This window comes from Rhamphochromis longiceps, linkage group LG7 (assembly GCF_057381845.1).
Source record: "Rhamphochromis longiceps isolate RC_006_pf linkage group LG7, R_longiceps_female_GT1.1, whole genome shotgun sequence".
NCBI lineage: Eukaryota > Metazoa > Chordata > Actinopteri > Cichliformes > Cichlidae > Rhamphochromis > Rhamphochromis longiceps.
In genome coordinates, this window is record NC_140563.1 from 30149469 (window position 1) to 30167660 (window position 18192).

Genomic DNA, 18192 nt, shown 5'->3' on the forward strand with positions numbered 1-18192 from the left:
TGCTTGTGTTAATAAAGTTTTTCAATCATCATCTTAAGGAAATGTCACACTAACACACTCTGACACATGCTGAGGTTTTCATGGGTAAACTTGTGCAAGCACAAATAAACTCTGCATCATTTAATCATTACATCATAGCTGGAGGTGGGATGGACAGAATAACATGAACACCTCAGCAAGACCACAGTGGTTTTTTTGGGTTTTTTTTTTAAGAATGCTGAGAAATAGCAAAACAATCACCTGAAGTTCAAAATGACTTTTAAAAAAAACGGTCTCTGCATGCCTGAACTCACCTGAACAACATATTTAACTCAATATTTTCATTTATTTCAGTTCATCTTTGTTTCACCTGATCATGTTTGTAAACCAAACATAAACTGTATATCAAAGATGGACACAGCATATAGGTCAGTAAAGTGAAGCATTGCATTACTCCTACTATGCAGGAAAAAGAAGTAAAAAAGGAGTCTGACTGAATAGAACTCTGTGACAAAATGAGTCTACTGCTCACCTGATCTCTGACCTCAGTGAATTTTTCTTCAAACTCCACCCTTTCCTCTAAATATGGTTGCTTCTGGTCCCACAGAAAGTAACATGGCAGCTGCCAAATGGCTAAGAAGTAAGCTTGAAACACTTGTTGCTGTTCCTCAGCACACCTCTGAAAACTGGTGAAAGAAATCAGCTCATCCAAAGCTCTGAATCATGCACAGCTACGCTTGTAGAGTCAAAGAGTAAAAAATGCTTACATGTTTATACTGTCCATTTTCTTGTGTAACTAACTGTGTCTCTATTGCACAGACTGACCACAGGACTGAACAGTGATTTGTGCAGCACCAGTAAAGATTATTTTGAACTGTTAATAGTGCACAGCTCCTCTGTTCCCAGAATGAAACAAGGCTGGAAAACAGTGACATGAATGCTAGTGCCACATTATATTTCACTGATGTCAGAGGAGCACAGGTTCAGGAACATTAATGAAAGTCACAGGACTGTCAGCCTGTGGTGAGATTTCTTCTTCCGTGTGCAGCCTGTTGAAGTTCTCTGTTGTTCTTTTTCACGCTTGTGTTTCACAGCCTTCACGGCTGTGGCAGCGTGATAAAGCCTGTTGTGGGTGGACCGGCGTCTTGTCAGACTCATGTGCAGGTAAACACCTCATACCAGCAGAAGGAGTGGTTTGGGAGTGGACTCATTAGCTGAGTAAGAATAATAGCTGTGCTCAGACAGGTCTGAGACGAGCTGCTGCTTCCCACAATCACTGTCACAGGATCTAATGCAGCTTATTTCAGCACATGAGGATCTATTTATCAGCCGGAGAGGATGAGCGGAGATTATTACCCCTACTCCAAGGTAAAGGACCTGTTATTGCCTCTGTACTCACTGTAAGAGCTCATATCTGTGGTTAATGTTCACACAAAATATTCTCTATAACGTTCACTATCAGCCTGTCGGCATTACACAACATCTCTGATAACAGACACACTTTACTGATGTGTTATCAGAAGGAAAGGTCTGACTTACATAAGAACATTTTATGTAAAACCAGCTTTATACTCTCAAATTTTATGTCTGTGAGGAGATATTACAGGAAATATAAATGTTATGGGTGGTGGTGCATGAAGGTCAAATATCCTTCTCTGGCTCGATAGACTTTTTAGTTTGACCTTGTTTGTGAGAGATTTATCAACATGTCTGAAGAGAAAAGGATAAATTAGTTAGTTGAAGGATTCTTAGAGGCCTGAATGAGACACAAAGAAAGCAGCCAAAAATCCTAATTTCCCATACTGCAGCTGGATAGTCTTACTGCACTGAAGCAAAACATTCACATTGACAAAGACCCAAAATGTTGAAGCAGTTTAGAGCGTAGTGCTCTTTCAGTGATGAAGTATTACTATAATCTAAGCAAAAGTACTATATTTTTAATAATGTGACTGGAGCTCATTTACTTTCTATGCTACTGTGTAGCTTCATCTGTAATAACAGGACATAATTTCTCTCCAGATTCAGATTTTTAGATTTATGTCTACAAAGTCTCACGCACAGACTGGTTTTAGGCACCCTTTGGTTTTGAATCCTGCTGTGTTAGCTTTTTGTTTCTGGAGTGACCACATTTAGATGAGGTGGTGGAGTGCAAACAGACCAGCTAATGCTAGTTAGCATGTTAGCACTAAGTTACATTCCTTGAATTTTGGCGATCTTCACAAAGTCAGCAAGGATGAAATAGGTTGTAGTAACAAAACAGTTTCCTGTATCAGCCTGTAAACATGTTATTTCTGCAGTAAAGCCAACCATTTTAACATGGGAGACTATGGGGACTGACTCAATGCTGGAGTCTCAAGTGGCCATTAGGGGAACTGCAGCTGTGCAGGCTGATGCTTCTTCTTGCCACAGTCTAGGAAATTCCTCCTGGCAGTTATTTAAAAGACTGAATTAACAGTAATAACAGAAATTCCACATCAGTGATCACCAAGACATAAAAACTACACAGTCTTTAGTCTACAAGCTTCAGAGGTTTGAAGGCTTTATCCCAAAATAAGGTTTAATGGTGTTTTGTTTGTGTTTGTTTTTTTGCAGGCTAACTGACACACACAGGTTACAGGTTACAGGATTACAGCTGGTGTGACATGTTTGCTGGTTTCAGCCTACAGTGTAAAATAAATGGATTTATACGGAGCGCCGCAGGGGACATGGGAGAAAAAAAAATTAAGACAGACTTTTGCGAGATCTCGCAAAACTTTTAGCCGCATTCTTCGGACGCCGGCTCGAAGCCGACCGGGAGGTCGAGACACGAGTCGAGGCACGATTCCTCCCGGCTGTAGTAGGTCTCGACCTCCCGTTAGCTCGAAGCTAACGGGAAGAATGCGGCTAAAACTTTTGCGAGATCTCACAAAAGTTTTGCGAGATCCCGAGATAGTTTTGCGAGATCTCGCAAAAGTCCGTCTTAATTTTTTTTTCTCCCATGTCCCCTGCGGGGCTCCGTAGATTTATAAAGTACATGATTTGCATTTAAAAATAGAAAGAAACATAAAAATTCTTAAGTACACACCAGGTGTTAACACAGGATTTATTTACATCCCACCTCATTATTACACTTTTGATTGGTCTGGCCTCTTTCTGGTTCCACTGCATTCAGTTTTTGTGGTCAATTTAAACACAAAGAGTTGAAGTGGAACAAAGCCTCTTAAGCCCCAACGCCCCCTGATACGGGGGCAAAAGGCTGGAGATCAGTTAGGCTTGGGGCTTAAGAGGTTAAGGTGTGGAAAGAATGAGATGACACGTTTGGATGAATGCTGTCAGGTGAGGAGGCGTGGACGAGCGTTAAATGATTAATTCTCACAGTGTGCAGCCTGTTTGCTTTCATGTCTGTTCGTCTTCTCTTTGTGGCTGATTGTTTGACATTCTGGTTGTCATTCTGAAGCCTTCATGAAAAGATAATCAAAAAACAAAACAAAAGAAAGATTAAAAATACAAAATCAAAGTTCCTCTGAGGGTAGTTCTCTTATCGACCAAATGATGGTGCTATTGTGACAGCACCACAATTCCAATATTTTGCAATGCTTACTTAGACCACCAATTTCGTTTTGTTTGTTTTTAATTATATTTTTTACTTTTTTTTATTATATTCAACTAATTGCTGTTTATATTGTTTTATTTACTATTGAATTAGCATCCCTTAGTGGTAAAACTGGTACAAGGTCAGTAGTTTGCATTTGGAATATTGACCTTTATAAACAGATTTGGTTGCAACTAGATGAAATATTAAAGAATTACAGATGTTTGACCATTAAAGTGGCCACACCCACAAAGGTGTGTCAGCTAATCACAGAAAAGAAGTTTTAGGTTTTTAGAGGTCATTTGATTATAATATATACAAAATTTGGTGAATAGTGGAAGAATATCGGAGAGAAGGCAGAAAAAAGTATGTTTTTGTTTTATGTATTTATGTTACCAATGAACTTCTCATAACTTGGAGGTTTCCTTCCTGCTCCATAGATGGCTCTGAATTACCGTGAGAAAGACTGCAAGTCATATATGTTGTTTTATTACAGTTCATACAGATGATTGATGCTGGATTTGCAATAAGTGAAATAAAAGTGGGACTTTAGTTTAGAGAAGCAGGTGGGATTATTTTAGTGGTTTCGCTCCATTCACCTAGACCCATACAAATAATTCTATATACTGGAATAAACAGGCAGTGGAATTGATGCCAATTTCCACTGGATCCACAAACAGAATCAGTCTTGTAGATCTGTAGGGGAGACCGGGGATAGTTGTAACGTGGGTCAGTTGTAACACTTCCAGTTTCTCCAATCAGGGCTAAGTTTCAAATGATGTGACTCATCCTGTGCATGCCCAATTCAGTTCTGCTATCACATGTGAAAAATCAGCACATTTTGTCAAACACAGACAATTTAACATGAAAAAAAGTAAATTGTATGCCAAAAAGTAAGTTTTTCTACTTTATTTCAATTTGTAATAGCATTATCTGCTTTGCAGTTAAACTCATCAAACTTAAATTGTGTTATTTGTATGTCTATGGGGATATATTCTGTGTAGGTCTTTAGTGCTAATGTTTTAGCCGTTGGCTGTAATGTTAGCTAGTTCATGGCTATAGGAGTCTGGGTCAGTTGTAACAGCAACAGTCTGGGTTAGTTGTAACAATAATGCAGATGTTACAACTTACCACACTATTACTTTAACTTATATTAAACAAGTTGGGGCAACGACATCAGCAGAGAGAGGTTCACTGGTCGCATTTGTATATGCGGTAATGCCATTGGCAACACAATTCCTCCACTGTTTGTGTTCCCACACATACATTATGCAGACCACTGTGTCAGAGATGGACCAGTAGGAAGTACTGGTAGTGGAAATAAGTCAGGATGGGTGCAAGAAACAGATTTCCTCATCTTTCTGAAGCACTCTGCAAACCACACCAAGGTAAGCCATGATAAAAAGTAATGGAATTGCGATGCTGGTGAACAACTACATTTTTTCAGCTTCATTGTTATGCTCAAAATTGGTGCAAGAGTTGTAGGTTATAATGCCCACTGAGCCAATGAGGCCAAACTCAAGGAAGACCAACCAAAATTAATGAAATATTCAGTTGCAGAAAATTCCATAATTTGTCTTTTTTGGGGGGTTGGAATATGTTCAAAAGCTAGATTTCTGCATTCTGACACACACACACGTAGCTACATAAATGGATGTAAGTGCATTCATGTGTTGAATAAACAAAGATTACATGTTAATGTTTTGTTAGTACCCTTATTTCATTGTGTTACATTTTACCCCAGGATATGTTACAACTAACCCAGACTATGGGGTTAATTGTAACATTTCACTCTTCGTGTTTGAGACCATATCATGCAATGAGTAATTGTGCTGCAGAGAAAATAACTGCACTATTTAATAGCAGAGACATGTAAATACTTTGCATTACATTTTGAATCCACTACCTTAAAAGAGCTCCAATTTACAGACAGAAATATCAAAAATGTTACAACTATCCCCGGTCTCCCCTACCAGGTCTGACTGTGTGAGGCAGTGAATTTTGGAGATGCTGTCATAGTGTTAATACTTTTACAGGGATGGTATTCATAGAAATTCAAATAAAATGTTAACTTGGGAATTTTTTTTTTTTTTAAATGGACCCTCCAGGTTTCTCTCAGGACCCTCTGTGGGGATCCACGCCTCATGTTGAAGCACCCTGCGTAGTGTGTGTATGTATGTGTGTGTGTGGTTGAAACCTGGCTTGGAGCCAGGGATCAGCCAATCAGCGGGCAGTGTGGGGAAAACACGGCTGTCAGGAAGAACAGGCCTCCTCCCTCCCTCCACCTGCGGGTCGCTTCAGGCTTTTCGTTTCCGTTTTTCTGGATTTCGGGATCCTTCTTCCGGTTAGAACCCTTTTCATCGGCTCTGAGTTTACCCTGAAGTACCCGAGGGTTCGTTTTTACCGGAGGAAACAGCAGCGGGAGCGCGCTCCTTCGGACCGACGCTACACCGAACAAAGTGACCGAAACTCGGCCAGACACCTGCTGCGGGGCATGCGCACTGGAAAGTCTCTGCTGGTTTAGGACCGAACCGGAGCGCAGAGGGACTCTAATGGATCATTAATGGACACAAGAGGAGCTTATTAGTGTAGTTTGATCCACCGGGGAGGCACGATGTCCGTGAACGAGCTGTACACGAAGGTGAGTTTACTTTTCACCTGGAACAGACAAACGCGCACCTGCTGGAGCAGCTCCAGCCCGAACCCCGTCACTTACGTCGCCTTTAGACGCTCAGGACTCACCTGCACTAAACTCTGAGGATGATTTATGTTACACCCGACACACAAACCAGACAGCACGGTGTTTATTCAGATTTTAAAGAGATGAGTCACCTGTTGGGACTTAGTGTTGGAACATTAGTTCATGGCGCTGCGGGTGGAGAGTGAAGTAACGTTGGAGCTATATGTGATTATTTGGCCTGAATGTAAGAGAAGAACAGGTAAAGCCTGGATAACGCAAACTAAAGAGATTTTTCCTCAGAAATTCCACAGAGTGCACACTTTAGTGTAAAATGGCTAATTTTTGAAAGGAGTCTTGCGTGCGGCTGAGCGGACAGGTGCAGGAGGCGCAGATTTGAGTTAGAAAGGACCCGTGTTGGATTTCAGAGTGGTTCACAGGACTCAGGCTGTCTGTGAGGCCGTGCTGGACGGTTTCTGTGATCAGGGCATTATCACTGGTTGAATAAACCTTCAGAGCGAGACCGGAAGCTGGTTTTCTGCTGGTTGTTTGAACCTGTTATCAGCCTGGAAAAGCAGCATTATTACACTCTCTGATGATTCATCACTCAGATCACTGACAGCCCATCATCTGCTCACCTGCACGTCAGTGATTAATGATTAAAGCTCGTTTTCTACAATGAGCAACAAAAGAAAATCAGAGATGAAGCCATTGTCTTATCTAATGTCTTCATCCTTCAGCCACACACACACTCGCACACACACATGCAGTCAGATCATTAAATTTGTTGTTTGTCTTCCAACTTAATTTTCTTCAGCATCATAAACCGACAGGCAGAAATGGGAGAGAGAATAAAAACATAAAACAGCTGATGAGCAACAGGAAGAAAATGCCCAGAGGAAAACAAAACAAAACAAAAAAAAGGATAAAAGCAGAGAGACTCTAATGCATTGTGGGGATTGTAGGATTCAGCAGTGTTGTGGGTTCAGTCAGGCCAGGCTCCGTTCATCCTCTGATGGTTGGATTTCTTTGATTCGAGGATTGGACTCAGTTGTGTTCTACTCTTTAATCTGAGCTTTGCTTCCAGTCTAATCTGTGACTCTTTATTAACTCAGCAGGAACCTGTTTGAATGTTCATGAACTTGTTAACCTCACCTCAGCTTGAGTGAAACCTCTGCTCAATCAGGCTGTCTGAAATCTGAGACGCAAAGACTAAATGAGCTTCCTCCTGCAGCAGAACTCACTGTAGTCCCACCTGTAGTCCTTCAGTCTGTACCGTCTCCTGGACCACTGTAATCAGGCAGAAAAGTGTCTTGTTACGTCAGCGTTCACAGCAGGGGGAAAGTTATGAGTTTACTTTTGTTCTTTTTTTTTCTGAGATCTTTCTGTGAGAGATGAGAGTTAAAGCTTTTAAAATGTGAGGACGTTTTGTTTTGTGATCTTGGTCTCGGCTTTATTCTCTGTGCTGGAGTTCAGTGAGTCTTCTTCCTCATGCTGTTACGAGAAGAAAGTAACTCAGAAGCCAACTTTAATCTGATGATACTTCCTTTTATTACATGCTGTTGATAATGATGGCCTTGACTCTGACACCAGACGTACTTTTAACTGTCGTTATTTTGTAGAGCTCTTCTGCACCAAACTCACTTTGACTTTTGGACCTTTCAGTTTGAACTGAAGCAAAATTTCATGTGAACTGTGAGGAAGTGACAGCAGGATCTGTGAGAAGTTAGCAGCTTAGGTTAGGTAAGACTGTAGGCTAAAGTTAGCCTACATCTTCAAATTGTGTTGCTGGGACGTTTCCACAGTTCATTTTTATATAGCTGTAGCTTCTAACTAAAAAGCACATTTGGAAGTTTCCATGTTTTATGTTGTTTTGAGTCACTGAAACACTTTTCTTTCATCATTTTTAATTTATGTGACGTCACAAACTCTGACTGCGACAGTTGTTGTAACAGATGTTGGTGTCAGGATGAAAACCTCATTTTAAAGGCGTCATAATTGGGAGAAAAAAGGGGGAAATGAGCTGCAGCAGCACCTGTAGGCTGGACGCTGGATCAGCTAGATTTTAAAAAGCTAACTGTAAATAATGACGGCAGACTGTAGGTATGTTCAGAGGACAGGAGAGAGGTGCACACCTGTCATCACACCTGTCATCACACCTGTTCACATGTTTAACCTGTGGGCACAGAGTCTGTGTTCCTGCAGCAGTAACAGTGAGATCTGTGAAGCTTGTCCATGTGTACGTGCTGCTGAGTACAGCTGCTGCTCCTCTACACTGAAAGGAGGCAGTTGAAGCGGCTAAATCATCTGACCAGCACGCCTCCTGTTCACCTCCACGGTGTTATTTTTCATGTATCGGGGAGGACACCCCAGGACAGACCAGGACACTGCAGAGATTATATCTTCCTGCTGGCTTAGAAAGGGTGGAGGAGGAGGGTGGGCTTCTCTGCTTAGATCGCTGCCCCTGAGATTAGGAGCACCGGCTTTCTTTCAGTCTTACAAATACCAATCACATCGTAAAAATTAACAGAAACTATCAAAATATAAACCAAAAAAATCATGACATCTCTGGAATGGAACCAAAACTGAAAAGTAAAAACTAAATAACAACACACGTGCAGGCGTAACCCTGAAGTCCATTCAGCTTTCAGTCGGTCATGTTTAATATTGTTTTACAAACAGTGAAGTTCAGTCATTTCTGAACATTTCTGACAGCAGCACTTTTCTACATCCTTCACATTCAGCTGTAACCTCTCTTTTTAACCCCTGTCTGAGAAACTGCCACTGTTTAGATGTGATCACCCAAAGCCAGCGAGGACAGGCACCATGCAACCCCACCCCCCTGCCACCCTGCAGAGGAGGAGCGGTTGGATTGAATGATGGAGACTCACTCAGGAGAAGTCGTCGTCTTCTGCTGTGCATGCCGGGATTAGCTGAGATTAATTACAGCTCGTTAGTCGCAGCTCTGCTCCGAGGACAGCGTGAGCGTATGTTTCAGATTAGAATCAGACGCAGATTTCTGACTGTGTGTGTGTGTGTCTCTATCTGTGAGTCAGCTCTGATCTGTAATCCTCCTCCTGGGCTCGGTGGTCCGCTTCACTAAGTGGGGCCACTTTGAACCTCATCAGACTGAGTAATCTGGTATTTGGGGGGAGGGTTTCCACCTGCAGCTCCACCTGTGCTCAGCTGAGTCATGATTGCTGGGCTCTCCAAGAGGGTTTGTGTTATCAGGGTGATCTCAGAGTGATGCTGGTCTAGAGTGGGAATCTGCTGGACTCAGATCCAGGACTCTGCTGAGGCTGCTGAGTCAGAGCAGATCAGGCCTGCAGTGGGACGAGTTTCTTTACTCATTAATCTGATTGACAATCTGATTAATCTTAACAATTGTTGATCACCAAGTGGTCAGAGTGTCTTCCAGAATCCAGAGAGCTGCGGTTTAAACTCGGACGGTTCTCTCCTTTTTCTCGCACTTTGATGATCAGGGCAGCAGTGACTTCGCTCCATGTCGGACTTTTATTATTCTGTTTTTGTATGCTTGTTGTTCTCTCTAGCAGCTCAGTCATTTCCCACTAAGCTGTATTGACCAGCTGATTACGTGATTATGGCTCCATAATGACCTAAAACAAGAAGTCTGAAAGTCTTTATGAATTTACATTACTGGTATTTTGGATCCTTCCATCTCTGAGGAAGCTGCATCTTCGCACTACAGATTGTAAAATCAAAAATACTGAGTTCCTGCATCAGGTACCGAAGGGTCAGGGGTCACAGGGATAAAGATTCTGGAAAGATGACAGACTCAGTTTCACGCATTTATTTTGCCATGTCAGTAATTTATTTATTATCATTGGCAAACTAAAGTAGGCCACACATCTCATATTAACTTTGACTCTTGGGACTCAGAATCGATATTTTTGATGTTTTGATCATTTTTCTTTTGTTCATTGGTGAATATTAATAGTTCTCATTAAATCTTTCTGGTGCTGGTTGTGGCTGGAGTTTTTTCCGCTGAGGTGATGAAGCAGCTTTGTTATGTTTGCTGTCTTCATTACAAAATGTTGAGTCTGTCTGCACCTCAATATTTAGTGATTCAGAGTTTTGTTCATTAGGCATTGTGGGTTTATTTTCATTTTTTTCCCTGGAGTCGAGTATTTTTTATTTCTTTTTTTTAATAATGTGACATAAACCCTTCCAGAGCCGGCGTCTGTCTCACTCAGTTCTGCTGTTTGGGGTTTTGTCAGTCAGCTATTCCAGCTGTTAAATGTATTTATTGGTCTGCTGTTTTGAAGCAGTTAATAACAGACTGTTACACATGCAGGTAATTATTTGTATCCGGAAAGAAGTCTGTGTGATTTCTGATAAATGTGGGTGGAGCTGTCCTGCTGGTGGATTTACATGTTGCTGTGGGTCTGTGAGGAAGCAGGAAACAAACAGACTGCATCTCTCTCCTCCTGAGCTGCAGCTCTCTGGTTCCCACTGCTGTCAGCGCTCGGCTAGCGCTGCAGCTGCTGGATGAATGGAGCGTGCTGTCCAGCTCACAGAAACCCTGAAGACTCATGAATGTGTCTGTGATTAGCACTAAACCTCTGCACTCACCTGTCTCACATATTATAAACAAAATGCAGGTGAACTCTTAGATGAATCAAGTGCACTTAAGTATTTAAAAACTAAAATATTTTTTGATTTATGTTTTGGACACTGCCTCAGCCTGCCAACAGACCCTCTCTGCAGGTGGATGGAGCGTCTGTAGATCCCTACATTCTGCCAGCAGAGAGCCATGTTCACTCACATAACCCATCCAGAAAGATGACAGGTGGAAACTCTTCTTGTCAGAACCCCGCCCACTTCAATGGGGGCCTGATAAGAAGAGTTTCCACCTGTCTTTGGATGATTTGGATGAAGATCAGAGCATGATTAATAAACGGTCTCATTCCACCCTGGCGGCTCACTGATGATGTCACCTCCGGTCACAAACCAATCAAGCTAACACTATCATTCACCTTAACCTGCTAAGTGTTTGCGTTTGTCCAGTTTAGCCTGTCATAGGCATCTCCACCTGCGTGTCAATCATTTTTACCACGTGCGTTCCTGCAGGTAAACTAACAAATCTGGCAGAGCAAACTTCTACACAAAGATCTGACTTCTGTCGCATTTATCAAAGAGATTTATTATCTCTTTGTTCTGATGTTTGCTTCTCAAACATAAATGTTTCCTTTAAGTTTGTAGTGACAGAATCCAGTGATCCTGAACTTGGTGAATGTTTGTTTGATATAATAATTAAAGGCTTTCAGTTTAATTTTGTTATTAGCATTAGGCAGAACTGCTGAATGCTGACAGTTGAGGTGACCATGTTTGAACTGTTATTGCTGATTAACTGTACACTTCACGGTGTACTGATGGTTATGGTTTCTGTAACTTTTGTCTGTGTGTTAGAGTGTTTTTCTCCGAGCGTGGAGTTTGAGGTGGAGGAAGCTGGTTGTTTGAAAACAGAGTCCACTAATCCTGTAACCAATCTAACTTCTGTTCCTCACTGATGAGGCTGGAAGCAGAAGTTCAATTCAATTTTATCGATAGAGCCTCAAATCACAACGACAGACGCCTCAAGGTTTATGTATTGTATATGCTTTATATCGTAAGGGAGATCCTATGATAATGCATACAGACCCCCTATCACAGAACCATAGCGGGGGGGTGCTGTATGAAAAGAAAAGGGGAAAAAAAGAACGCTTTGACACTGCTAGCATAATGGACAGGCTTTTGACAGGGCTCCCACACAAACGCAGAGATGAAGCATCACCAAATATGTTTCCAAACCAACCTTCCAAGCCAAAGACTAGAAAATATGGTGAAGCAGATCTTCCCTTTGGCTTCACCTACACAAGTGCCAAGTTAGGTCTCTGCGACAGAATTAGTTTTCCCTGCGTCAGGAGCAGCGCTGGGCTCTCCAAATCACGGACAAACAGTATCCCACATTCTTGATTTTTAGTTCACAAACACTTGTTGTATTGACTAACTACTCCTGACATTTTGGAGATGTTAGCTCTTTATACAGTAAAGTTACAGCTGGATACAAATAACATCAGGCTGATCCTGCCACGATTTGTTCCCTCGGTTCAAATCGCGGACAAACAGGATCCCACAGCTGTTTGTTTTTTGAACCGATTTTCCACAGAGAGGCATTTTTTGAAAAATGTATTGATAGCAATGTTGAATATTATTACACATTGAAAAAAAACAACAACAACTACATGTAAAATAATCACACCGTGCCTCTGCCTTTCTAAATGGAGGGACAGTAACTGCGTGTATATGTAAGCTGTAAAACCTGCAGATAGTCAGATTAACAGTATTTTGTCTCTATCTGCCATTCTGCAATTCATCTCATGTAAACAATAATGTGGCGCACAGCGTGACGTGAAAAAAGGCACATACCTTTAACGTTGCGTGACGAACTCTGTATTCCTCGTAAACGCAAAAATTGAGTTTTAAAAAAATCTGTGTTTTCGGTGATTCGAAACACCGTTTACAAAAGACCCAAACGCATAAAAACAGCTGCATTTTCAAAAAATACCCGTGTAGGTGTGGACGTAGCATAAAAGAGTTAGTAGTTTATTATATTGCTACCTGTAATTTATTGCAGTTTACTTTTGTTTGTTTGAGGTGTGAAATGAACGCAATGCAGTTTGAAAACAAAATATGGATGTGTGTGGTTGGAGGATGTGTTTGTGCGGGGAGGGGCGAAGATTTTTCTTGTAAAACAAAGGGGGGCCCAGCAAAAAAAGTCTGGGAACCACTGCCCTATCATACGACCCTCTATGAGCGGTGTGATAGACACTGAAACATTGTCATCATAGGCTACATCCACACTAGCCCGGATAGATTTGAAAACGGTGTTTTCGTCTGAAAACACTCTGCGTCCACACTAGCGTTTTCAGTCGTTTTCAGAGTTGTGGGTCCGATGACGCATTTTAGTCATGTGATGCAGTCATGTGACCAATTACACTAAGGCATTATCAGAGGGCATTATACAGCAGTTGTTTTGCTTGCTCTGTTTTTACAGTCCTATTAAAGATTAATATCAGTCTGTACATGCTCCAGAGAGCTTTTCTTCAAATTCTTTAATTCTCACTCGCTTTTGCAACTTTGTACTTTTGTGTTACTCGCAGCAACAACTCCACCTCATGTTAGTCCATTTAAAAACGGTGCTTTTCTTCAACATTTTGCCGCGATGTTTCAAAGAGCTGGAAAGTAAATAAACGGCAGACAGAAATGAGGCAGGCCGAATCTTCTTGCGTTTCACACATGCGCAGTACTGGAACGTGAGCGTTTTCGTCCGTTTCAATGTGGACGCACAACTCTGTGAAAACATCTGGAAACGAAAGTGTGGATGCGGAGCGTTTTTATACAAAAACGCAGTTTTCAAAGTTATCTGGGCTAGTGTGGATGTAGCCCTAGTTGAGGATGTCCATCCGCCCATTTTCTAAACAAGTCTTGGGGTAGCAGTCTGAACAGAAATACGCAGGACTCCCACTCCCGCCATGCCCACCAATCTCCTCCAGCTCTTCTGAACAGTGAGGCATTCTCCTGGGCTTTTTCCGAGTTGGAAAAGGCCAAAACACCCAGGAGGTGAGCTGGTCAGGGGAACCTCTGCTGCCTCACTTCCACTGAAAGGTGCTCGCGGTGAGACGGTTTTGCATTTAGTTGATGGAAACACTGAAGTCATATTGGGTTTTTCCCACCTGCATGATGCAGGGTGATGTCATTGAAACAGTCCAATCACAACTGAAAAGTTAATGGACCAAAGTACTGAACCTGAAGTCTCTCACTCCTGCTGAGCTTGAACTGTGGATCACGTCAGCAGCTGTTGTCTCTGTGTTTGTATATGTGTGGTGCTTTATTGCCTAACCTCAGAGGACGTTTTCCTGTAGCAACAATAAGGGAGACTCCCTTTAGCTTTAGCACCACACTAGTGTGTGATTAGAGAACATTAGAAGGACACGCAGTGTCGTAATGTGCTTTGTCAGGGTGAATGTTTGATATGTACGACCTTCGGCCTCTCTTCTCTCTGAGCTTTCAGTGCAGGTCAAAGTTCCTCGACAGGTCGTATTGTTTCTTCCTGCAGGACACACCCAGCACTCACCCTGGGGCTGATGTCACCGTGCTGACACGTCACTGGGCGGAGACTTCGCTCACCTGTGCAGCTCTGAATGGAAACCTGATCTGTGCATGTAGAAACAGACAAACTCATTCTTCAGGTTAGAGGCTCAGAGTGAAATACCAGCCTGTGAACTCTGCCCCGTGACTCAGAGCCATTTCAGGTCTTTGTGTGTGCTAATCCAACACCTTCACTTCCCCTGCAGGCTCGTCTTTTATTCCAAACCTGTACTTGTCCTCCACTGCTGGTCCTCTTCTTTCCCTAAACCCTCCCCCAAAACAAAGCACAGCAGCGGAATGTCAAGTCCGTCCACGTTTCTGACTCACAGAAGGAAAACAAAGTCTGAGATAGAGTTAAACCCAGCTTCGTTCAGAAATCAGACCTGCTGTATTTGTTTTTACACAGATGCTTTCTGAGTCTGAGCCACAGCTTTAAATTTTGTAAAGATGTGGAAGAGAGCTTTAGCATGATGCTGGAGCTGTGCAGTTTCTCTGTTGTGCATTTCTGCGGGTAGATGTAACATTGTTTGAACATGGAGTTGAATCCAGCAGCTGTTTTTGCTCAATAGTATTTTTTTAACACAACACTGGCAAGTTACAGATTACTTGTAGAGGTGGGAAGAAAATGTTTTCACAAATCGGCTCAGCTCTGCCCTGATCAGTGACTTTTTGGGGGGTAAAACGATTCAGATTCGGTCTGTGGAGACGTGCTTTTAAGCTGCTCTTCTTCACTTCATTGTCATGTTGTGTTACTTTCGGCTGAATGAATTGAAACTTATCAGAGTTCAAAGGACAAACAATGAGTAACTGTCCACATACATGTACAGTCCCTCCCCCGCTGAAGACATGCTAGCCTGTGCAGAGACGTGAAGGAAAAACAACAACAACAACAACAAATCAACTTTAGAAGTGTGTGTGTGTGTGTGTGTGTGTGTGTGTGTGTGTGTCCGTGTCCTCATTACTGGCTGAGTTTCCTGCTGAGATGCTGTGCATGTGGACTTCATGCTTCTCAGTCATTGGATAATTACTGATGGTGTCCTAGATAAACTTACAGCGTACACATACCACACACGCATTCACACCACGCACACGTTTACTACTCACACCGCACTCACACACTGTTTGATAGAGATCATGCCATCACACACGAGCTCACAGCATACTTTGTGTCAGACGTCCTTTAGTTCATGCCTGCAGACTGAAGCTTTCTGTTATTCTGTTACACGTCACACCCTGTTCACATCAAACAAACCAAAGTTTCTAATGATGATGATAATGCTAATAATAATCATCATCATCTCATTTGTCAGTTTTTCACTGCTCTTGGATCTGGATGCTGTCATAGAGAAGGTATAGAAGCTCCGCCCATTTGCTGTTCACACTCTCTGTTTAAGCAGCAGAGACAGTTTGTTTCAGACTGAAGTCAAACTGACAGGCTGCTCCATCTACTCAGTATCAGATATTTATTGCAGCATTCCATGTTTGGCACTGTTCACCACCTGCACTCATGTATATATCTATCTACTTAGCACTTTTAATTCTTATTCTTATTTTTATTTTCATGTCTATTTAAGCGTTATATGACAGTATGTTTGCACTAAGCACTGCAGCAATTTCCTAATGTTGTAAACCTGCTCAACATTTGGCAATAAAACCCTTTCTGATTCTGATATTTTGAACTGTGACTCATGAAAATCTCATTTAGTAGGGTCCAAGAATAAAGAACAGGAGCATAAGCACAATGGGACTACTTCACGTTAAAATAGCAGCATTGTAATGAATTTTAATGTCCTGGTGTTTTTCTGTATTTGTGGTTCTGATTTCAGTTGAAATGTTAACCTGCCCAGTCTCAGGAGGCTTTAAATGGTGTGTAATAGTATTCCGGTTTGAGAAGCATGTGGTGACGGAGAGCAGGAGAAACTGTGTTTGTTTAGGGAGAGCTGAAAAAGCCTGAATCGACATTTTTGTGCTGGTTTCGGTTCTTTGAAGCACAGTTTACCTGCCTGTTGCCACACAGATGAAGATCAGAGCTCCAGGATGCGAGGACAGTGCTTCTGCTGGCTTTGAAATCACAGCAGTGAGAACTGTAAGCTCTTATACAAATCTGCTGCTTCTCATAATAATCATTTTTTGATGTTATTTAACCCCAAGATGGCTCTCCAGTGTGGGCAGAAAACGTTGGGCTATAGAACTTCCTGCATGTTATTGACTGTGTGCACGTTAGCATATGCTACTTCCGGTGCGGAAGCTCCTGTGGGGAGCTTTGTTTCCGGCGCCTGGTTTATGGTCCAAAACAAGTTAAGCAAATGAATGAATCAAGCGGCAATTTACATTTCTATAGATGTCTTGGGCATTTACCCAATATATCTGTAAATGATGTTCATCGACTTGTCGATATTTTTTCCCCGCGCCTCAGAGCAAAAGAGAAAATGGATTCAAATGTTATATTTCTCAGCTGTCCCTCGTTTATCGCGGGTGTTATGTTTTAAAAATAACCAGCGATGGGTGAAATCAAGTAGCCAATTTTATTTTTTGACGGTGCAAAACGTTTCGTGGACATCGTGGACATACAGTACTGCACTTCAGAGTCACACTGCTAGCGATCGATGCAGCGATTCTGTACTGTACAGGAGAGACGTCACGGAGGAGATCGTCTGCAGCGATCAGGACGCAGGACACAATGTGATGTAAAAAAAAAAAATAAGCATGCAAACTTGCACTAAAAAATCCGAAACAGCGAGGTGAAAGGTGAACCGCGTTATAGCGAGGGACCGCTGTAATTTTTAAGGTAAGTCACAACATACCCTTCGTACATACTAATGTATAGAAACCCTACCAGCAATCATTCATTTTTTGTGTGGCTTTTTTCACGGTTTGTTAACATGCTGTGTAGGTGTGTACTTGACTAGCTGATCTCGACATAATGGGGGAAACATCTGGTTTGACTATTCTTCACCTGTAGTTTGAATGCTGAACATTTGCCTGTTTAAATCATAAGACCAGTCACTATACAGAGATGTGCTTCTGAATGTGGACGATGTGTCTTCTGCTGCAGTGATGCAGTTCTGCTTGTGTTGAGTGATGTAAACAACTGATCGATCTAAACTCTTTAAACGTCAAAATTGATCATTAGATTTTTTATGACACAACAGTGGCGAGTGTTCCCACCTTCTCCTCTTTGTAACTTAACGCGATCTTTCCGTTTTCGAGTTTTGGACATGATTTTGGAGTATATGTTCGCAGTAGCGATTGACTGCAAAGTAAAGCTACCGGAAATGCACAACCCCACATCCGGTCTCAAACCAGGAAGTTAGCGTTTTCTCGTGTACAGGGTCAATTCTCCACATGTGCACCTGCGGTGTGCTTCATGCTTTGAACATGGACTGATCCACAGTTACAGGTTTACCTGCCAGGAGACGGCAGGAGCTCGCTGTACAGGAACCTTGAACATGTTGGGTGGGGATTGTGTGGGATGTCTGGGAACATGTTGACTCCCCCTGTTTCTATGGAAAGTAACCAGAGCGTGCTTCAATTATGTAATGTACATATTCATGATGTCATCAGGACTGATTTGCCTTCTGCCTGGCGTCAGAGATTTCCATCAGTTTGCCTCCCCGTGCTCTCTGTGCTAATGTATGCTGTGTTTCAGTAGAGCTGAACTCCCGGGCTGCTCTCATGAGTGTTTCAGTGGCTTCGGGTCATGTGACCTCATGTGATTCCTGTCTGTCACACAGGCAAACTGTATGGAAACGAGCTTCTGGTGCACAGCAGTGCATTTGCATTGAAGGCAGTGATGTAATGCGGGAATGTTTGT

The 18192-nt window shown here is 42.2% G+C and overlaps 1 protein-coding gene across 2 annotated transcripts in view; it reads left to right on the forward strand.

The window, feature by feature from the left end:
- The first annotated feature begins 1208 nt into the window (after positions 1–1208).
- Positions 1209–18192, forward strand: part of myo5b (myosin VB) — a 52734-nt gene continuing 35750 nt past the window's right edge. For both annotated transcript variants that reach the window (XM_085413278.1, XM_085413279.1), the window contains exon 1: positions 1209–1347. In XM_085413278.1, the coding sequence (XP_085269404.1) occupies positions 1318–1347 (30 nt within the window). In that variant the 5' untranslated portion in view covers positions 1209–1317. The remainder of the gene's footprint in view (positions 1348–18192) is intronic.